The following is a 23,059-nucleotide window of genomic DNA, read 5'->3' as shown; positions in this document are numbered from 1 at the left end:
TTAGAATATTATGTCTTTATTCTCATGATATATAAACTTGATTATTGTAATATTTTTACCTTTTCTCATAATATTACAACCTTATGGTGATATTACGACTTCATTATCGTAACATAACCTTTTCTTGTAGTATTACATCTTTACTCTTCTATTATGACTTTATAGTCATAAATTATGACTATGAAACGTCCTCACTTACTTCTCACACATCTCCCTGAGCTTCTTCATCTGAACTTCTTGGCATTCACGGGCTGTGTCGTTTAACTTCAGGAAGGTCTGAAAACACACCACAGCAGATGTCAGCCAATCACTGTGCAGGAGTACGGAAGTGCCACACAGTTTCTCAGAGGTCAGTTCAGGAATTCACAGGACGGAGGCCACTGCTGTTCCAATGTCCCCATGAGTATGTATGAGGGTGCAAAGTTTGGGTCTCATACACGTGTGTGTGTGAGACGTCACCTCTTGCAGCTGTGTTTCTTGCTTCGCCCTCTCCAGCAGGTGAAGCTCTTGTCGTACTTTCAGCAGTTCGTCCAACTGCCACTCCCTCAGCTGCACCGTCTGCTTCTCCAGCTCCTGATCCAACGCTGTCAACTCCCGCTGCACCGGCTCATGTGGTTCACTGACCGCACACAAACATACAATGACACACATTCTTTCTTTACTCCCTCCCATACCCATTTCCTTCCCTCTCTCCCTTCACCCTCCCTTTCTTCTCCCTCCCTTCCCTCTCTATCTTCCTACAGCATCTATCTCTCTCCATCAAGGTGAGAGAGGAGGTTATGCTTTCACCCCTGTCCAGTTGTTTGTTGGTTTGTCTGTCAGCAGGATTACACAAAAACTACTATATTAGATTTCTGGAAAACTTGATGGAACATGGGCCGAGAAAGATTACTTCCTTTAACATTGACAGATTCTTTGATTGTTACCAATTTCCCAGGAAATAATTCATGGATCTTGATGACACAAATCAGGCATACTTAGATTTAGAAATGTGGCGCAGCTTGATTGGATTTAACTGTTGGGCCTTGGCGGAGTATTGCACTCTCCTTTTTCTCTCCTCCCTTGCGTAGTGATAGTTTTTCTCTCTTTATACTCCCCACATATCCCCCCCATGCTTACTTTTTCTTAATGCTACGTTTGAGACGATTCTCCACCTGACTGCGTCTCCTCTGGGTGTCGGAGTGAAGCTTGCTACTCCGATTCTTCTGCTCCTTACTCAGATTCCACACCTGGAGACACACACACAACAAACAGCACAGAAGCAAAAGGAAGTTACTTTTCTGTATCCAAGTTTGCTTAACTATCAAATAAAAAATACACATGGTTCGAAATTTGCGTATCCGTTGTGTTGTGTCTCTGCCTGAGTGCGTACCTTCTTGAGGTGTTTCTTCCGCAGCTCTTTGAGATCCTTGTTCTGCTTCTTTAGCAGCTTCATATAGGACTTCTGCTGCTTCAGCTCCTCGATGGAGTGAACCTGGACGTCTGGGATACACACACACAGGAAAATTATCTTCAGCTCAAACAGCCACTTCTGACCTTTCCCTCTGTGGAACAGTGACCCAAGAAACATTCTACACACAGCGCTACATGTAAAACGAGACACGCAAATGCTTTCACTCATTTGTGTGTGAAATGGATGTGCTGGGATGACCTTACCTGTCAGAACGGTGGCTATGAGGTCCTCCTTCTGAGTCGGTGCTACACACATGGATGATGGAAGAAAAATGTCATGAAAAACAAAAATCCTCATTGGATTTTGAGTTTTAAATCGTGAAAGCGGGACATTTGGGGAGAAACATGACTCACAACACAGTGAAAACATACTGTGCCATTTGTTTCTGGATGTTTTTAAACATTATTGCATGAAATAAATAATGGTTAATATATAATACATCAAATAATTGTGCATTCAATTTTTTTAAGCTAAATATGGTGAAATGTTTCCGTTATTTTCAGCATGGGCCACTTTACAACCGGCGCCCCGTAGCCACCACACACGTACACTTCATTAGTGCAGCTTCCTTTCATGGTAAAGATGAAATAGCTCTGGAAATAGAGACTAGTGAGAAGAAAGTCTCTAATTACATGTAGGAAAACAAGTGAGATCAAATACAGATCAATGGCAGGTGCAGGTATTCACTGAAGTATTTCCTCATGTTATGTGGAGGCTGTGTATTGCTCATGGCCGTCTGTACCTGGTGGAGGAGATGGGATGATGTCGCGGGCTTCGTCCCATGGGCTGGGGGGGGAGTTGTGGGAGGGGGAGGAAATTAATTCACACTCGTTCTCTCCGTCTTTGGGCTGGTCGGGGACAAGCTGGGACAAAAGCAACAGACATGTAGTGTGTTTACTCCACGTTCTGACATCTCAACAAGAGTTTATCTGTAATTTTAGTGGTTATCCTTCACCACACAGATGTGTCTCACCTCACTGTTGTCCTCAATGAGAACAGCCAGCTGTGTCTCCCTCTTGTGTAACTGACTGATGTGCTTGATGGGGTTGGTCAGAGCCTCTGCGTACTCTGAGATAAACACACACACAAAACAAGAGAGCACCTTAATGTCACGCATATCATCAGGTTCATTTTTCACATATAAAAAAATTTAGACCAGTGTTAAGTCCCAAGGAAGTTTTCATACTGTCAAGACTTTATATAAAAATGAATGAAATAGAGTGATAAAGAGGTTCCACTGGTTTTAAAAGAAGTCAGTAAGTTGAGTCTGTGTCCAGTCAAGCGGTTGAACTGGTGTGATGTGAGTGTGTTGCTCTTCTCACCCTGGTGTTCATTAGGGATGTAGTCCTGAGCCTCAGTGTAAACCAGCAGGGACGGCAGGAGGAGCGGCTGGTTCAACTCTGTCTTCAGGTTAATGTAGTGGTAACCTGGAAGGAAGCAAGGAAGGAATAAATAAATTGCTACAGCAAAGTGGTGCAGGGCAGTGTGAAAGGAAAACAACTAACTTCTCTAAAAGCTCAAAGTGTGTGTGTGTGTGTACTTACCAGGTCTAATGGCCGACACCGGGAGGATGCGGTGACCGATAAACTTGCCGTTTTCTTCCAACACTGCTATCCTCAGAGAGGCCAGCGTAGGGAGGACCACCTGCAGAGAGAGAGAGAGAGAGAGAGAGAGAGAAACGTTAAAACCAAATGCTTGGCCATTGACACACGGTACATGCATGTGTGTGTGTGCACGATTTACCTTATTGAAGACAAACATTTCATCATCCCACACGGGGTCCAGCGAGTTCCCATTGGACGTTTTGGTTCTGTACTTCCTCTTTGTGTCAGCAGGAAGTCCAAATATGTCCACTTCCACGTACACGCCCACCTTTTTGTCTGTGAGGAACTGGCCTGAGACCACCTGGTGGAATTGAAATCATCCGTGGTTACAACATCAGACAAACAGGTTAAACACACGGTGACACGCATCAAACACACTTACCCTAATTTTGACGGTGTTGGCGACGATCCCGTCCACTATGTCCTCCGTAAAAGGGTCAAAGTGTTTGTCCGTCCTCCTCATGAACTCGGGTTTCAGCAGGTAGCCGCTGTTGCCGTTATACTCAAACACCCCCATGTTTAGCTGCATGGGAAGGTCTGAGAGGGAGGAGGGGGTAAAATAGGACAGGGGGACACTTTTTACTCGTATGTTCATCGTTGTTTCAAATTCTATTTTAAAAAAATTAGGAAATTAAAAACATCTGACCTGTGATACTTGTATAAATAGTATAAACCTACTTAGTTGTCTGAGAGTAAAAAAACAGGCCTAACCAAGAGTTTGGAAGTTTAGCGCCACCATCTGGCAACCGACGTTCCAGAAGAGCTGCGGCATGTAGTTGGAGCTGTCCACCCTTGTGCCTTTCGGGTAGATCCGGCTCAGCTGTTTCTTATTGTACCTGGAGGAGTGCTGTTGAGGAACAACGCTGGACGTAGCTGGAGGGTGGCGTATGTGAGCCGGCACCATTTCTCAAATGTTGTAAATTGCAGCAGAAAAAAAAGGCGACTGCTACATGAAGGTGTCGTAGTGTTTTTCCTCAAGCACACAGAAGGGAAGCCGGTGTAATAAAGAAGCTGTGGAGGGCAGGAGTGCATGAACCCGGTTAAAGTTACCACCTTGACGGGACTATAAATGGGTAAAGCTAACACACCCTAAACTAGGCACAAGCAGGGACTACTTGAGTGCAAGCGCAGGGTTTTGCGTGAAAGTATTAAAACATCTGCACGTGAAATCAAAAAGTCTCACAAAAAGAGACGTTTAAGGAATAACAGAGCCTCGAAGGATACTCGACAAACTCGAAAGGGGAGCTCTTCAGCGTGTCCATGCCTTTGGTTTCCACGAACGACGACATCTCAAAGAACTTATTCCTCTCTGGTGAGAACGAAGACAGGAAGACAGAAAATGTGATTATAGGAATGAAGCCGTGTGACGGCACTGATCATTAACTTTAAACAAGTCTGGAGTTATGATTTAAGTCGTCTTCCCGTCGGTCTCTCTTTATCACTCCCGCACACACTTACTGGTTGCCACCTCGAAGCTCTTGAACTTGACAGGTTCGATGTAGTTGACGAGGGTCGACATCTCCTCTGTGGCGTTCACCTCACTGCTGGCTGTGCCCTGAAGGAGGCAGACACTTACTGATCCATCAATCATCCCAGCAGCCGGTCAAACACTCCCATCAGCACCCGCTCCCTGACGCCTCTTACCTCGTCAGTGTTCGGCTTCTTCGCCTCCGTCACCGCTTCATCCTCCTCGTCGTCCTCGCTTTCCCCCTCTCCTCCTGGGAGGACGGGACACAAAAGGAAGTTAGGCAAAATCGGCAGCGCACTCGCAGCCTCTCTAATCATCTATCTTCTTCTACTTCAACCAACCGATGGACTTGCGAGGCTCCAAGTCTTTGACCATCCTCTCAGCCATTTTCTCTTCGCCATTGGACAGCAGCTGGATCCCCTCGCCATCTGTCAACAGACAGTCTACAACACACACACACACACACACGTATCAGCTTTGATTAGATGCCATTAAACCCTCTTGTCTTTGCACATCGACGTGTAGCAGCTACTTTGAGCTTTTGTGTAGCTTCCAAGACGACGGAGGTTTTCATTCGTCCAAAGAGAAGCAGACTTCACCAGCTGCAACAACCAGGGAAATCTGGGTGTATAAATGAAGGGCACTTTTCTGCTTCAAACTTTTGGGAGAAGTTCAGGAGATCATCTCTGCCTGGAGTTGCGTCATATAGTGGCAGTGAATAAAATGTAATCCTACTGGGACTGAGACTTTCCACTAAAAGTGTTTTTATCCACCAACAAAAGGCTCAAATTGTTACTTTGCAACATTGCATGTCTCTCTTGGGCTGTTGAAGGAAGATGGAGATGGAAACGTGATCGAGAGAAAGCTGGAGAGGAGTTTGGAAACTTTTTCTGATGTGGACAATGTCGAGGAAGCATTTAACTTGATGGCCGCCACTTTTTATTCAAGATTAAAACATTCGTTTGGAAGTGAATTCAAAATACAGAGTCGAGAAGCGCATCAGACCGTCTGAGGTAGTTTGCCTCCTGATCCAGCAGAGGGCGCTCAAACTATTGCCTGCCCACTTGACCTTTCAGTAAATTAAGTCAGTAATGTTGCGTTGTTTTGCTATGAAAATGGACCTAACACTTGCAAGCTTGCAAACAGGGCTGTTAGTGGACTTTGTACCATGCAACCACCTTATAACAAATGTGGGGCTCAGCTGTAGGCAGCAGCAGAGGAGGCCCCACCCACCTACCTTGTCTGACTGTGCACAGGGAATTGAACGCCATGTCGAACGTCTCTAATTGTTTGAGCAATTGTGAGTGAGTGCGGATGAAGAGCTCTTACAAATTGAAGAGCGAACGAGGAGAGAGAGGCAACACACTGAGGAGCGAGAACTAGCTGCTGCATGGTTGCGAAGCTCTGGAAACTGGTGGCGTTCCAGGTTTAAAAAATACCAGAACCCCCCCCCCCCTTTAAAACACAGCTTCCTGAACTACTGATGTGTGACTACCATTGTTGGGTGACGACTGCTCCTCCAGCTCCCTGCGTCGTATGCTGCTGCCGCTCGAGGGTCGGTGGTGGTGGTGCTTCTTCTTGTTTTTAATGAGGATCTTCCCCAGCATCTCCTGAGGCGACGGGAGCGGCTGACCTGGGATCAGCTAAAGAAGAATAACACAACAAAGAAGATATTGCATAATTTATTGTGAGAGAGACGAGCAGGGATGGGTCAGCATCTATTCTGTGGCTAGATACAGGAAACAAACTGTGATGTGACTAGAAGGTGAGAATCGTTTCAACAGAAAAGATAAAGTAATTCGACGTTGACTAACTGAGATAGAGACCTTGAATCATGAGGCCCTGGGAACAAGGTCACGGTGGACAAGCAGCCACAACATATTATCCAAATTAAATGCTGCAGTGTCACAGGAGTCGGAGAAAACCCCAGGGTTTCATAACTCAACTTAAATGTCCCTGAACTCGCTCTGACACAACAACAAGTTTGTTGTCTTCAAACTGTGAATAATTGTGTTTGGTTTTACAAGTCGTTGACCTCAAGAAAACAAGAAGATAAAGCAATCATAACTTCTTACAGCAGCATAATTCTCCATCTTGTCTTGTGTAAACACTGAACGCTAAAATGAAAAACTATTTCTAGAGATTATAACACGTTAGAAATGCTCTTAGGTGTAGTCTCCAGATGAACAGCAGTATCAGCTCTGCTTGTTTACGGTAAAAATGACTGTGTTGTGGGTCGGTTGTATCTTTATCAGCTCTTTATTCTAACGTTTGAAGTCGAGGCCGGCGCATCACGAGTTTATGCGGAAAATGGTCGAGATCATGAGCTCATCTGCTTATCCCAGTGTGTTTGATCCTATTTGACGCTCTGTGAACGGGGTGTTTGGTAACAGCAGAGAGTCGTCACTCAAAATGCAGACTGAAGGATGAAAGCAGCACACGGTGTTTGTTGAAAAGGATTCATCGTAATCTAAGTGTTTCACAATGACATGAGACGTTAGATCGCGCCTGTCAGTCCCTCCAGTCTTACCGGGTATTTCTCCAGTGGATCGATGAGCAGGGCGTCTCCGAAGATGGTCCGGCAGTACTCCGCCATCTTGGCCTGCTGCTTGGCCCTGAGAGGAGAAAAGACACAGGTTAGTGTCTGATTTACTTTCAACAAGGCCCTTTCATTCAAACTAGCGAATTTAATTTAATTGTTTTGATTCATTTTATAATTTATACACATTTGTGAAACAACCTTTGACAACGTATTATCTATATAAATGTATCTAAAAGGCAGCAGTAAGACTCCTCACTAAATCTACCACATTACTTAGCTTTAGCTTCTCTGCATCGGAACAATCTCCTTATCCTCTTTTAAATCTCTGTTTACTCTCTCTTAAAAACTAATTTTTATAGGTGTGCTTTCTCCTAGTTCTGATCTTAACGCCTATTTTAATTATTTTATAATGTTTCATTTTATCTTGTTTATCTTAACCTTGCGCCATCAGGACTGTTGACCCATCCATCCATTAATCAAAGAACAAAGCCCTTTACTCAACAGTTGTTCATGCTTTCTAGGAAATATCTCATTCAAACCCCTTGAGTTTTAGCATCTAGGCAAGCACACACACACACACACACACACACACACATGCTGCCTATGTGACTTACGAATCCACGTGGTTTTCAAAGGAGAGGATGAGGGGGTACGGCGAGGTCTTGAAGGCGCTCTCCGCTATCGCTTCAATCACCTCCTGCAGTCAGTCGGAGGAAGAAAGAGCGAGCTAATTAAAACCGAGCGAAACTTCTCATTACATGTTCCCTGATTATTAGGCACTTAATTAGTTCTGATAAGCAAAATATGAAAAATGTGTTAGAGCAAATTAAACAGGGGGAAACAAAATGTCTTAGTAAAACCTTGGAGAACTAGAGAATTGTATTAATAATAACGACAATGAATAGAAGAGTATAATATAATATGTAATGACATATTTGTCTTGTCGGGACTTTCTAACATGAACATAAAAGACAGAATCTGTCATTACAAAGGGGACAAACTCTGTAGAGTAAACGTTGTGCCTCTGACCTTGAAGGGGATCTCCGTGGTCATGGTGAAGCCGTGGGTGATGTACGGCTCCTCGTCTTGCGGCCGGCCCTTCCAGCAGTCCAGCTCCACACAGCGGCAGCCGGTCAGAAGCACCTGTCTGTACATCTCCACTGACGACAGGCCGGTCAGCTGACCCACTGAACACAGAGAAGGAGGCAAAAGATGGTTGTCAGATCCAAAGAAAACAAACTGTAATGTTGACTCATTCGATTTGCATACGTCTCCCGTTGGACCTGAGGTCTGTGCTTTCACCTGTGAGGTACGTGTTGTGTGAGGAGTTGATGAAGTAGTGCGACAGCGGTTGGTTCATATCGTCGATGATGTCCAGTCGCTCCGAAGGCACGATGCTGTTTTCCTCTCCTCCCAGGTAACGGGTGAAAGCCTGCAAACTGATCTGGTCTGCAGGAGACACACAGACGACAGAGGTCCACACTTTAATTATAAAGCGATGAATTATGAAACAGCGAAACTTGTTTTTGACAGTTCCCAGAACTCCTGAGGGGCTGTTTGTACAAGTCAGTTGCTCCGGACATTCTCTAGAGGTTTTCCTGCCAATGCCCTCGTAAAATATCTGGAAAAAGTCTGAGTGAGCCGATGTGAGAAAACAGCATAGTATAGTCTAGCGAGTGGGCGGGTTGATGATGTTTTGAACATGATGAAGACAAAAGGAATTAAAATATCTCAGGATGAAAAAGCCACAACACTCTGATGCTTGACATTAAGCCAGAAGTGTCCAAAATCCTTTAGTTTCCTTTAGTTGTGAACACATCTGACCCAGACAATCTCCTGCTGTGTTCATATGAAAAAGGTAAAATCCTGGTGGCATTATCCAGAGTTCATGTCTGAAATCGGCTTTCCAGGGCAGCTCCAGGTTTCCGTTTCAATATTGGCTTCTTATAGATTTTTGGCTTGACGTGCCCGAGCAGAGCTGCAGACGTTCCCACGTTTTGAACACACCGGCGGACGACCACAGCCGACACATGTAGATGATTCCAACAGAAGTAGAAACAGCCTCGAACAGGCCATGGCCAAGATGTTTTAGAGGAGCGCAACCTGTGCCCCACTTTGCTGTAATAAAAGTCAAAATAAATTATACCTATGAACCTATAATGATCCGCGCACTGGAAGGCAAAGGAACCAGATTCTGGATCACGTTCTCCACAAATGAAATTCACATGTGCTCTGGATGCAAGTATATAAACGCCTTGAATGTAAATGACTAACCTCTGTCCAGCTGGCTGCTGTTGGTCTCGTATTTCTCCATGATCTGTCGGACCTGCTCTCGTTTCAGCGGGGGGTACAGCACCTCGTTCAGTCGGGAGTCTCGCTGCCGGCGGTTGATGAATTCCATCAGCTGGTCCAAGGAGATAAACGGCTTCCTCTTGGAGCCACTGGAGCGCAGAGAAGAGCGTATTTGAAAAGAGAGAACGTATCGTCGCTTCAGCAAAAAGTTAGGAGTGTTACTGGGAGACTTTAGAATACAACTAGAGGGTCGAGATGAAAGGACGTGAGGCGGCGGTTGCAATTTTATTCAGGGGAAAAAAGGAATTAAACATAAATTGGAAAATCACAGCGTGTGTTTGAGAAATTATTTACTAGTTCAGTGTCCGTTCTAAACCTCAAGAGCTACTTCTGGATTATTTATTGTCATTAGTGAGTCCTCCTCCAACAGTTCTACAATATACTGTCACTGAAGATTTTATAATCCATGCTTTTCATAAAGGGAAACTGAATTTATTTATTACTGTTCAAGTGTGGTTTGTTTATATATGTTTGAATGATTTATTGAACTGGTGTTATTTTTTAAATACAATACATGCCGTCTGTTACAGAGGTCTTCTGAGCAAAGGACACAATCTTCCGACCCCAAGTTTATAACTTTCCAAAATAAAAGCTCTGTAATTCAGCTCAATGTGAAGCATTGCAGCAACAAAACAAACGTTGTCCTTTTTAATTGGAAGAAACACCTCTACAGTTTATCCAAGGACACAGAGGAAGACATGTTAAACTTGTTCTGCAGACTGAAGACACACGGCCCCGCCCCTGCTGACTGCTACAAAGCACTGGTCACCGGTTTATTCACATTTTATCGATACTGAAAGTATCACGAGTTCAAATCACACAAAATTTGACAGATGTGGCACAAACGTTACCTTTCCTCGAAGATGCTTTCTATCTCAGGCCGGAGACAGAGGCTGTCGAGAAGCTTCTCGAAGGCCTCCCACGTGAAATCATCTGGCTTTAGTCCCTCAGACTGCAGACAGGGAACACAGAGGAGGGAGAGTGAAAATAAAATGAATAAGTGAGGATACAAAGCAAAAAAATACATGTTGCGTGTCTTCTTCTGATCGACCAGCAGGAGGCAGAAGAGTACAACGACACACCGAGAAATGCTGACGGTGCAGTTTGCACAAACTGCTCTCTCATTCAAAGGGAAATGTCTTGTGACTCAAACTGATTTTTTACAAAAGATCGCACTGACTGATAAAGACACAAGAGACCTTGTTTCACCTACTACACCAAAACCCTGTGGTACCTTACTCTGCAAATACAAGCTGAGGATTTTGACAATACAGTGGATGAGAAGTCAAACTTTATGAAAACTCGACAATTCTATTTCTTTTCAACTAATATTAAAGTCAGAATAAGAATAAGATTAAGAAAATTAACTTATGAGCCAATTTTTTTTTCACCCAGTCATATTGCCAATATTTGTTGTGCGCATAGAACGTGCATATTTAGCAATATATCAAAGTAAGAACTTTCACAACAGTGATTAATTGTCCTTCAGACAGATTTTTGCTCCTGAGTGAGGGTTGTGCTCTTATAAATCTGATGTATATGAATTACCATTATCTCTCCTCACCATCATCTCACCATGTTTACACAAAGCATATTGAACCTTGGTTATAATGCTATTAATGAAAATGATTTTGTGAGTTACTGATATTGTTTTATTGCCATGCCCTAAAAAAAGGTGAGCATTCCCTTTATGTTGTTATAACTATTACTTTATGTTTCAACCCCTTGTTACTTTTAAATTAGACCTGCTGTTGACGCTGTTTATCTATTATTTATTAACTGTATTCATTTCAAATGGTTGTCCATCAATTGGATATGAAGCCAGGACACAGTTAGCGTAGCATCTTAGCATATTGGAGACACAGCTTGCCCTTGTGTCTCTGAAGCCCATTAACCAACATCTACAAAAACGTGTCTCTCCTGTTGGCAGTTGATAAAAAATTTTATTTGTAGATTTTCAAACTAGACCCCCCAAGAAGCCTTCTTTTTTTAACCTTCCTGTCAAAGGCATGCAAGGAATCCAACACCTTAGGGTGAGAGACTGAGCTGCATCTGTTGTCATGTATGGACCGACAACACACTCACACATCTTAAGTAGCTGTGTGGTCAGTGACTGCTTGTGATGATTACCCTGTTATTCACGAGGCCGCACTGCTCCAGAGCCGTCTCCACTTTCTTCTTATCAGAAAACATCTTGAGAATGCTGAGAGAGAGAGAGAGAGAGAGAGAGAGAGAGAGAGAGAGAGAGAGAGAGAGAGAACGACGTTCAGTGAGTTTTTCAATCAAGACAGTTAAAAAAGACAAAAACCTTTCATTTTGCTAAAGGAGGTTATTGTTCACAGCATGAAAGTGTGTGAAAGGATCAGATTTAACATTACTGAGCAAAACCTAGAGGTGAAATAAAGATGCGACCAGAGAGAAAGTGGAAGAGAGACTGGGAAGAGGAAAAGAAAGAGGAAGTGAAGGATGCTGGTGTTTTGAATTCTGTTTAAAAAGTGGTTAGTGTGTTTCTCACTTCTTCACCGGAATCTTCCCGTCCTGATTCACCTGCAACTTTAACTTCGTGTGCCTGAAACAGACGGATAAACACAGAAACAGTGTATAATAAACAGATAAATAAATGACCTAAGATCTACAGCTGCCTCGTGTCAGGATGAGACACAGACACGTCTTACGCTTTGAGGAGGAAGGTGTTCCGTGATGCATTCTGGGAAAGTATGTTTGTGGCCAGGGTGAACAGCTCATCCGTCCAAATCTGGAAACGCACACACAAACAAGAGCGAGCGGATAAAACACGGGTTATTTGACTGTTTACCTGATGTCAAAGCGAAGAGGAACAGTTTCTATATACAACACACACACACACAGAGGAAATAATCCCTCTTTACAACTCCTAAACATGCATGCCTCCATGTCAACATAGTAAAATAGGTAATCAACATATGGCCTGAGGAAAAACTAAAAAAAGAGGGGAGGAAGGGGGAAGAGAGGACATAACACAGGGAGGAAGGGGAGGAAGGGGAGGAAGAAGAAAAAGGAAGAAATATAAAGCATTATATCATATGAGTTGATTATGTGATGCTTGATTTCCATGGTTACCTTGGCTGTATCTTCCTGCATCGCCTGGAAGTTGAGGAAGGAGATGTTGACCAGGTCGGTGCTATGGACGACGGTTACCAGCTTCCCTTCAGCGTGGTCACCCTTACTGAAGCCGAGCACGTCCCGCACCTTCGCATCCTAATACACACAAACACACTTGTAAACTCTTTGGGACATTGAATGTAAACATGACACACAAGCATCAACACTGGTTTGACGTGTATATTCTCCATCCTACATCCGATGGTCGCCCATCTCTCCATCCTGAGAACAGTAAATGTGATGCATGCGGTGCAGCGCTCTGATCTGATTAACCAAACGACTCTTTCCTCCTCTTACGACCACCGACTCCACCGAACATCCTCTCTGTCATGTCTCTGTTTCGCTTCAATTAAAGAAATGAACATGGATGGCCGATGCATCATCGTTAAAAAGCAAGCAAGACTTTAAAAGGATCTGTTTACACAAATGTTTAACAGAACAAAATCAGCAGCAGCCTTTTTGATTCTGACCTTTGTTTTTCCAACTTATGTACTTTTCAAATATTAAATCCTTCGCAACGTTTGAGGACTTTCACAGGGTTGTCTGTGTCTTTAAATGTTCCCTGCTGACGCCCTCTGTACGGGCCTGGTGACACGTATGCAAAAAGTGATACCAATATCACAGGTCAAAGTTCCCCCAAGTTGAAAGCGGCGCTGCAATTTGCATGCAGTTCAACTTTGGTGAACTTTGACCTGAGATATTTGCTTCACGTGTGTGTGTGTGTGTGTGTGTGTGTGTGTGTGTGTGTGTGTGTGTGTGTGTGTGTGTGTGTGTGTGTGTGTGTGGTGTGTGTGTGTGTGTGTGTGTGTGTGTGTGTGTGTGTGTGTGTGTGTGTGTGTGTGTGTGTGTGTGTGTGTGTGTGTGTGTGTGTGTGACGGGGCCCTCACCCAGGCATCCGTCTTCAATTGGCTCAAAATGCTGCTGCTGCTGTTAGGATCAAGAAAACCTGACCACACACTTACCATAGTGGTAACAACACTGATAACGGCCTCACTGCATTGACTTCCTGTTTCTTTTTGCATTGATTTTAAGATTTTATTGAGAATTTACACAACCAAGCCCCTGTCAATATCAAGGATTTAGGATTTTGTCTGTTCATGTAAAAGCTGACTGTTCCACGCAAAATAATTCCAATGTACCTTTGCACATGGCAATAAACATCGATCTATCTATCTATTTATCTAAAGATAATCCACAGACCAAACTATCAGCCACTTTCTCTGGAACCTCTTTCTATCCAACTGTAATCTTTGTAAAAACTGTTCAGTGTGTTCTGTGTTTTTTTTCCTGGGTGACAGAAAATAAATTATTTTAATACTTTTTATCCTGCTTTAACTTGACTTTTAGCTGACAAGGTGAGAAAAAACTAAATATATACCATCTTAAATAACTTGTTAACACACAAAACAACAAAATTCACAACCAGCAGCTACAGAGCAAGAGAAGCATTCACGCTTCCCACTTGACGAATGAAAAGTCCAATATTCACTCGGATCTCTACCAGCTCCAGAGGCAAACATCTGGCTCCCTATCTGCTTTAAATGCTCCACCAAATAATCGCCAGCATCTGTGTGCTGTGTGGTGCTGGGCAGGTAGCATACAGTCACTTAATGAGAGCTTTCCATTGAAAACATCTGCCTGCCGCAGCTGGAAACAAAGCTAATGAGAGCGGCCAAAACAGCAAAGTTGCAGGACGTACGGCCAAAACAAGAAGTTGAAAGAAGCTGAAATGCATCTGTGGAGTCGGGTGATAATTATCTGTGGGTTTTCCACATTAGACACATGTTTTCGATTCATTATTTATGGTTATGTTTTCACCCCTGTCCCTTTGTTGGATTATGCACAAACTACTAAAACAGATTTCCACAAATTTGGTGGAAGGATGGGACATGGACCAAGTAAGGACCCGTAATGTTTTTTAACCCTTTCGTTAACATTGTGAGATTGGACTTTTTTGACATTTCTAACAATTTCCCAGGAAATAATTCATGGTTGATTGAATTTAAGAGACTGTTTGGCCATGACGGACGTCCTACGTTATCTTTTGAAAGCTGCATTTTCAAAGTTAAACTATTTCTGTCCACACAAGCGTTTTGGCTCTGTATCAGTTTGAATCTCCATCCGACATCACCAGACAGCTCATGTACGCTGGGCATGTGCTGGTGTACACAGAACAACAGCTTGTCTCTTACACGTAGGCATGTCGTTGTAATAAACTGTAGAATTTAACTGCACAACAGTTGTTACCACAACATGGTCAGCAACACTTGTAATTGATTATCCATGTTGCGTTCTACACTGGTAGCCGACGATAATGCTGGCTGTTTCCTTCCGGAAGGGGGTCATGTGATAGGAGCCTAACGAATCAGGTTACATCATGACTAAAAATTGATCTTGAGTGTCTACATAAGCATTGTGAGTGTAAAAGTCTCCGTTTCTGCTCGTCCAGACTAAAACACAGCCCTGGAGTTTTCAAACTGAAAGGCTGAAAGCTCAGCAGAGGACATGCCCTGGAGCCGTCATGCGTTTGCTCCACTAATGTGCAGCAGCTTCATGAGGGTCTCTGTAACGCTCTTACACAATGACTTCCTCGCCAACAGTCACTGGTTATATCACTTCCTGTGCGACAGCCCATCTGTCAGTGGGCTCATTAGTGCTCCGTCACCTTTGCACCATCAGTTGGGAGAGGAAACGCACACACAGAGGACACACACATCTTGTAGTGACAGTCACACTTGAGCATCCCATCGCTGCTGGTCAGAGGACGAAGTTATCAACAGCAGGACGTGACAGCTTCTTTTCTTTCTCTCTCTCACACAGATTACAAACCTTTGGTAGTTTGGCGTACTTTCCCGTCCTGGTGTCCCTGATGTTGCTGATGTCCAGAATCTCCACCTCCTAAAACACAGAGATATAAGAAGATGTCAAAATGTGTGTGTATGACCATAACGTAAGAAACTGACCAGTGCAGTCGCCCTCTGTTGGTCATGTGAGAGATTACAGGTTTCAGACGCTTCCTCATTGGCTTCACTTTGTGGAACCGGAGTCTACGTCCATTTTTATAAACAGTATTTGGTGCAGACTCATGGAGCTGTAAGCATGGCTGTAGAAAAGTCTATTTGCAGGAAGCAGAGTCGGTGGCTATTTTGAAAAATAAATTAACAGAAAATGCACTTTGACTTAAGACGGGTCAAGCATGTTAAGAAACACAAAAGCCAACATTATTCTCTGCTGTTTTGTTTTGTGTGCAAATCACAGATGGAACAAGCGTCTGTTTGTATACGGATGAAAATAAAAGCCTGTGTTAAAGCTAATTCCTCAAGCTAAAAGCATGTCAAGCCTTTCTCCTCCTTCCATTAGATCCTCTATTTATCTTCCAACAGACACAGACATAAAACACAACCGCTGACATATCAACTCTGTGTGTGTTTGTGCGACTGTGAGGAAGAGAGGTAGTTGTTATGTAAAAGTTTGAACAAAGACACACAGATATCTTTGACATATCTTTTATCTCTTGGGGTAAGTTTGCATGAGTGATACAAAAACACAAATTTGCAAATACACATGCAAAAAAGCCAAACAAACACAAGACAGGACCTTCAACCTGGGGGCTAATGCGTTGTGGTGGAGGGGATGAAAATGGACAGGGATGGTCAGGAGGTGGAGAGTGTGGTCATCAACAGAGGAGGACGCACTGGAAATATTTGTTTAGCTCTACATTCATGCTAAACGCTGTTTCACTTCATTCACGTCTCCGCGTGGCTTTGCTGTGAAATTTAACGATTTTAGGCCCCACTGTAATTTTGTGAAAACCTTCAGTGTTTACGTCGTTCATCCTGTTAATCTTTGTCTGACTGTTTATCAGCTTGTCCAAAGTCTCCTCGCCCTCGTTTTATCCTTGTTCCGCTCGCATTTCCTTTCCAGAAACAACAGCGGAGACAAACTCATAAAGTCACTTTCCTTTGGCTCATGTGTTGAAATGTGCGTCTTCCTCATTCCTTCTTTCTTTACTTCACTCCGGCTGTGATGTCATCGCCCTGCAGGCTGTCCTCTCCCCTGGGATTGGCCGCGAGTAATAAAGGTCAGAAGAGTGAGACCAATTGGATTAAACTCTGTCTCAAACTTTGTCCTCCGATTGGCCTGTGGAGAGTAAGTAACTTCCTGGGGGAATCAAGCGCTTCTGGGTCTGTAGGGCGCGCGCACACATGCACGCACACAAACCCACACACACACGTACATACACACCTCCTCTCCCACAGGCCATGGTTTCATTCTGCTATTGCCATGGTGACTCCTTGGAGACAACAGTAATGAGACTACAACTGTGACGGCCGCCTGTGAGTGTGAGTGTGTGTGTGTGTCATAAACGGTTAAAATGTTCTCACTGACTAGTGGTGTAAAATGCACACACAGACACAAACAGATGCAGCAATATTCACAGACATATCCTCGACATGCAGGCCCTAACTTGTGCAACATCCTGACCTGTTGAGCAAGATAGGGTGTGGGTGTGTGTGTGTGTGTGTGTGTGTGTGTGTGTGTGTGTGTGTGTGTGTGTGTAAAATCCTTGTATATGCACATCAGATGTGTTAGCAACTCTTCATGAGCGAATCTTCACCCGAGACGAGTACAAATGTGTCAGCATGTGATCGGAGCAGCGTGTGAACCCTGTGTGAACGTGAAGCAGAATGTGTGCGTTTTTTTTGCACATACTTGTTGTGTATCCGAGCGCACAAGCGGTGCGTGTGTCCGCGTGAAGGTCGGTCATCTCCAAGAGCACATTCCTCACATATTCTGCCTTCTGCTCAGTTAGCGCGTGTGTATGTGTGTCGCTGCGTGTCATATTTAGCTAGTCATGGCAGCTGTAGCCTCCATTCATCTCTCGGTGCAGAGCCCAAACACAGCTCGCTCCATTTATCAGCACGGCCTCGGCTACAGGATCATCATTGGGCCAAATGAGTCTGGGTGGGAGTTTTCCAGGAAACATGTTGTGATAAAGTGCTACCATTCACCTTAATTTACTCTTCTTAGACTACTCATGCACGCTCCTACATTTCCCAGTATGCAATTCCACACACAATCTGGAGATCAAGAGGTGCGTTCAAGATGACCTCAGACAATACGCCATTTCTGTACCGAGTGAGTCAACGCACAGGACAGTAGCTGCTTGGCCAGCTGTGCATTTACCAATTAGCTGTGGATTTAGCTTCTCCATCTATTCATTAGCAATGATGACGATCAGAGCAGCAACACACCACATCCTGTTCATGACAGGTATATGATTTTTACTTTCACTGCATCTTATACAATAGCTATAATCATGGTTTATCCTCATCATTATTAAGTATAGGTGGAGCCTAAGACATGCCTGCAATGAACACCTACACTACGTTCAATTTTTTTATTGTTCTTTTAAAACGTGTCCAGGATCAGACTCCAATGTGAACTAGCCACGGCCCTGATGTGACCCGCATGCGCAGAGGAACAACAAGACGTCACACGCAGAACGTTGTGTGAGGAAGTAAACAAGGAGAAGAAGTCGGTGATAAACAAGGAGGTCAAAGATGTGAGCGTTTACGGTTAAATCTTTATCTTGATATGCTTTCAAACACAGACCGGTGACAATACAACCCCTCAAGTTCTGCTTGTCCAGACGTGTCACCCCAAGTACTTATGAGAGGCCTAGATCTGATTTGAAAAGATCAGATTCCATGTGATTTGTGCTGTTCACACTGTCGTGAAACAAATCAGATCTGGGTCACATAGGGGGGAAGAAATATATTCTGTGTGAACGCAGTCTCAGTAACGTGGGTGAGGTGTTAGAATGCAACAGTACTGGAGGATGCTGGATCGCACATTGGGGGTTTATCAAAGTAGATAATCAGGCTTCTGGAATGATGATATGAGGGTGAACTGTGCATCACATAATGAGGATACTCCAACCTCCTCAAAACTCAAATCCACAAGCAGAGATCTTATAAAGAAAGATACAGATGCAATAGTAAAGAAGTTGAGGATGACACATTTCTCTCATCTCATAATATAAGTTGCTGTAACACCCAACTGCAGAATCAGAGACAGTAAGTCATTATTGCCACTAGAATAATGCAAGTTAACATAGTCAAAACCCTGCAGTGCAACTCAAAGAAACAGATTTGTATCTTTAGCATAGAGACTTGACACATGGGGGGGGGAATAAACCTACCAATACCCCTCAGGTCATTTAACTACTGTATCTTGTTTGTTTAATCTGTAAAAAAACAGCAAGTTAAGAGTTTCCTTCCTCCAAGAAATCCCACAAATACATTATTTTTCTTTACACTATGGATTATTTAAACAAGATAAAGGCTGTAACATGTAATGTAGACAGTGTAGAGGTGCTGGTGGGGGTTTTGTTTGGTTCCCCCTGCCTTCAGTCATGACACTGAGCTGAACTGGCTGCTGGCTGGAGCCTCGTATTTATCTGACAGACATGGGAGTGGTATTCATCTTCTCATCTTACTCTCTGCAAGAATAAAATAAACATTTTTAACAAAATGCCAGACTATTGCTATGAATACCATTACATTTTCTTACACAGCATGTGCATAGGTACGTTAGAGGTTGAGGTTTGTCTATATTTAGGCCCCAAATACAAGTACGGTAAATGTTCCTCTCCCTCACTTCCTCTCCTCCCTCCCGGCTCTCCGCTCTACTCACATTCATTTTCTCAAGATTAGAAAAATACGAAAGGGCAACTAAACAATCAAGAGAGCGCCACTCCTTTCCTGTGACGCGCCCGTGTGTGTGCATGAAAGATGAGGCTAAATATGTCTCAAATGACCAATCATGGCTCCTATCAAATGGCACACGATGACGGCATATAGAAAACTGATCCTCATGAACAAACACACACACACACACGGTGCCAGGACATCTCCACCCTCTCTTTGCCTCAGGAGAGGGGAGGAGAGGAGACGAAAGGAAATGAGAGGTGAGGAGACAAAAGGAGACGAGACGAGGAGCTGGTGAGACGAAAGGAGACAAGAGGGGAGGGGAGGGGAAGAGAGGAAACAAAAGGAGACAAGACAAGATGAGGAGAGGTGATGAGACGAGAGGAGAGGAGACCAGATAACAGGCGACGAAAGGAGATGAGTGTTGAGGAGAGGAGACAAAAGGAGACAAGAAGACAAGACAAGAGGTGAGGTGAGGAGAGGAGATGAGAGGAGACGAGAAAAGAAGAGAGGAAGGGAGAAGAGAGGAGAGGTGAGGAGAGGAGCTGACAGGTGAGGAGAGGAGATGAAAGGAAACGAGGTGAGAAAAGGTGAGAAAAGGTGAGGAGGTGACAGGAGAGGAGACGAGACAAGATGAGAGGAGAGGAGACAAAAGAAGAGGAGGAGGTTTTGACAGAAGACTTTAAAAGGACACAGGAACATGGTAGAACAAAGAGAACAGTTTAATGGCTTCGTTGGGAGAGCTGGTGAGGTGTTTAGACAAAGACAAGGATGGAGACACTTAATACCCCTGTGAAGCATTGGACGATCCTATTACTCTCTGTCTCACCTCATAACATTTCCTCTTTGTATATCAGCATAATGTCACTCTCTCTTTCTCCATCACTCCCTCTTTTATCTGTTCATCTCCCTCTTGTTCTTTTTCTTTCTTCCTCACTCCCTTGTTTCATATCTCTGGGCTCTAGAGAGGGTGAAAATGACGAGGGTAAACACGAGAGCCAGTTTTTAGCCACTTAGCAGACAAACTGCTGTGGAGTCGGTGAGACATGAGAATGTGCACAGAGAAGAGCACGCGTGAAAAGGATGGAATAGAAAAGAAGGAGAAAATAATAAAGCATGAAAAAGAAATGACATCCAGATGGATGAGGACACGCCGTCATTTATGAGTGGAAAGGAGAAAGAGAGCGGAGCGGCAATAAAATGAGCCGACACATCAACAAAACAGTCCAAGCAAATGTCTGACATGCAAATAAATACAGGGTGAACAGGGCCAAGCACACACACAAAGACACACACCAACAACAACAGGCTCATAATCAAAATAGTTGCGGGAATCGTAAATCTTTCACAAAACACAAACATACATATATCAGTCGGGGTGAACTCACAACACAAGCCTGTATGTGCAGATGCCCGCAGCCCACTGACGCACACATGTACATGCACATACACGCACAAAATTTTTGTCTCACATAAAATATAGAGGCACTAATGTTTATTCTGTAAATTTTAAAAGTTCATGTTGGCGCAACAAATTCTATTTCTATTTCAGTACAAGGTTCTTTCATGATACCTTTTTAACTCACCAAAGTAATCATAGCGTAATGGATCTGGAAAGACGCGGACAACGCCAAGGCAAAGTCCAACAGGAAAGAGAAACATGGCGATCAGATCGGTTTAGACAGAGGATTTAAACCATGGTATTTGGAGGAGAAACGAAAAAGGAGTGCACTTGCTATTCCTCAGCTTCTGTATGTAAGGATGGTCAATGGTCTGTGATCAATGTTTACAACTGACAACTTAGTTTATTTACCACCTGTACAACAGTCTGACTGCCTCGTCTGACACGTTATCATGACGCTGTGTTCCCAGATCTCAGCCGTTAACTGTCTGAATTCACCGTTATTTGTTTTGACAGACATGATCACCAAATCCGACGCACGTTCTCAATAAAAAAGGAATAATCTTTTAAAGTTAAGAGGATTTTAGAACATGCAGCTAATACACACCCCGCAGCAGCTTCATTAGCTAAGCAGAGAGCATAACCGTACACTGTGCCGTGCAAACACACCCACACAGAAACACACAAAATATGGAGGAAGCATCTGCTTAAACAATGGATTCGATACCACGCCATGTCTCAATTCGTCTTACAGTGAAGAAGCGAATGTCTATGCTGTGTGTGTGTGTGTGTGTGTGTGTGTGTGTGTGTGTGTGTGTGTGTGTGTGTGTGTGTGTGTGAGGAAAAGAGAGAGTGAAAATGAAGACTGCTCTGTCATGTGCACCAACAGATAATGTCAACAGAAAATAAAACATGTGACCAAAGAACTGAAAGCGAGGAGAGAGAGAGAGAGGAAACTGTCACATTATCGACTGACACCCTCAACTTCCCCCATTTTAACCGCTCACTGTGTGTGTGTGTGTGGGTGTGCGCACATCTAGGAATGACCTCTTGCATATGTGTGTGTGTGTTATGTAAACCCTTATCCGAAGTTAATTCCTTCTGGGTGTTTGACTTGAGCCAGGGAAATAATCTCTATTAGATCTCTACTTATACCTGCCAACAATCATTCTACAAGCAATTCAGCTGGCTTATTTACTTACACACACGCACACACACGCTTATGAACATGCACGGTTCTGAGTATCACAAGAAAAGGTTTAAGAAGCTGGAACTACATTTAAAAAGACACATTTTAGATAAGCTTCCCAGCCTGATATGTCCACACACAATGTTAGGTGAGGACCTGGTTCATAAGCGGTTTGGATGGTTAATGGATGAATGAACGGATGGATGGCTTGTTTACCAATGTACTGTCGAAATCATCGTGACTGGCTGAGAAATTCAAACTTTTAACCATTTGATAGAGTCACAATAACTTTTCCCCTGCTTCCAAAAATAAATAATCAGTTTATCAATACAGACGATTTAAAATAAGCTTGTTTAACCGGAGGTAGAGGGATGACATGACGGCCCTTGCATTTAGACACAGCTGGCAACAAGATGGCGGCACCTGTATTCCAGATTTTTAGGAAGTGGAGGCGTCCATCTTTACATACACCCACATTCACTTCTTCTCATATTGAACTAAACCACTTTCACTTCAGCTGCTCCAGTTACATAGAATGTGACAACACTGGATTATCCCCCTGGGGTGTTTGTTAAAATCAAGTCATAACTCACACACTTGAGTATTTGTTTGTGGTTTGTGGGCTGCCACCCAATCTGCTCAAGGTATATGGACCCAATTAGAGGCTAAATTGCAGCTCAATTACATCCCTGGGGGCGAGTGTCTAAGAGCCCAGGTGTTATTGACATGACCTGCACACCTTCAGGGAAGGAGGGAGGATGGACAGAAGGAGGGAGAGCAGATTTCAGAGGGAAGAGGAATTTGAGGAGTGGGAGGAAGAGGAGGCAATGAAATTCCCCAGAAAACCCCCCATCTCCTCGTCTGAGCAACTTCCTGCCCACTTTCCCACGCCGAAAGAGAGAATGGGGGAGATTAGGAGTGTTGTTGCAAGAAATTAGGGGGCAATGACTCAGGGGGACCATGTAAAGAAAAGCATTGATGAGAAGAAGAAGAAGAAGAAGATGTCTGAAGAAGAGCGATGGAAAAAGAGGAGCAGGGAAGAAAAAATGGAGATGCAGAGGTGGAAGACAAAGAGCAAGAGTAGATGGAGACCAGAGAGGGAGAAAATGTCATCCTTCAGTTTATATTAGAGGAACCACTTTTGCCTCATCTCCCAGACGGCTACCAGCTGCCCCGAGAAGAGGGAGAGGAAAAA

The 23,059-nt window shown here is 43.7% G+C and overlaps 1 protein-coding gene across 1 annotated transcript in view; it reads right to left on the bottom strand.

Moving 5' to 3' along the window:
- plcb3 (phospholipase C, beta 3 (phosphatidylinositol-specific)) overlaps nt 1-23,059 on the bottom strand; it is a 44,300-nt gene that overhangs the window by 2,945 nt on the left and 18,296 nt on the right. Inside the window, exons 3-30 of the mRNA XM_035148762.2 lie at nt 15,390-15,458; nt 12,519-12,656; nt 12,095-12,174; nt 11,935-11,988; nt 11,550-11,622; nt 10,271-10,371; nt 9,342-9,508; nt 8,370-8,516; nt 8,097-8,254; nt 7,682-7,764; nt 7,056-7,140; nt 6,021-6,168; nt 4,867-4,968; nt 4,702-4,775; nt 4,516-4,612; nt 4,282-4,366; nt 3,769-3,893; nt 3,440-3,594; nt 3,197-3,358; nt 2,998-3,097; nt 2,776-2,880; nt 2,427-2,521; nt 2,196-2,316; nt 1,657-1,698; nt 1,373-1,482; nt 1,120-1,229; nt 460-619; nt 200-276 (exon numbers count right to left, since the gene is read on the bottom strand). Coding sequence (XP_035004653.1) covers nt 200-276; nt 460-619; nt 1,120-1,229; nt 1,373-1,482; nt 1,657-1,698; nt 2,196-2,316; nt 2,427-2,521; nt 2,776-2,880; nt 2,998-3,097; nt 3,197-3,358; nt 3,440-3,594; nt 3,769-3,893; nt 4,282-4,366; nt 4,516-4,612; nt 4,702-4,775; nt 4,867-4,968; nt 6,021-6,168; nt 7,056-7,140; nt 7,682-7,764; nt 8,097-8,254; nt 8,370-8,516; nt 9,342-9,508; nt 10,271-10,371; nt 11,550-11,622; nt 11,935-11,988; nt 12,095-12,174; nt 12,519-12,656; nt 15,390-15,458 — 3,023 coding nt within the window. The remainder of the gene's footprint in view (nt 1-199; nt 277-459; nt 620-1,119; nt 1,230-1,372; nt 1,483-1,656; nt 1,699-2,195; nt 2,317-2,426; nt 2,522-2,775; nt 2,881-2,997; nt 3,098-3,196; nt 3,359-3,439; nt 3,595-3,768; nt 3,894-4,281; nt 4,367-4,515; nt 4,613-4,701; nt 4,776-4,866; nt 4,969-6,020; nt 6,169-7,055; nt 7,141-7,681; nt 7,765-8,096; nt 8,255-8,369; nt 8,517-9,341; nt 9,509-10,270; nt 10,372-11,549; nt 11,623-11,934; nt 11,989-12,094; nt 12,175-12,518; nt 12,657-15,389; nt 15,459-23,059) is intronic.

Source organism: Hippoglossus stenolepis, chromosome 23 (assembly GCF_022539355.2).
Source record: "Hippoglossus stenolepis isolate QCI-W04-F060 chromosome 23, HSTE1.2, whole genome shotgun sequence".
Taxonomy (NCBI): Eukaryota; Metazoa; Chordata; class Actinopteri; order Pleuronectiformes; family Pleuronectidae; genus Hippoglossus; species Hippoglossus stenolepis.
The sequence above is the reverse complement of the archived record's forward strand: the minus strand, read 5'-3'. Positions and strand labels throughout refer to the sequence as shown.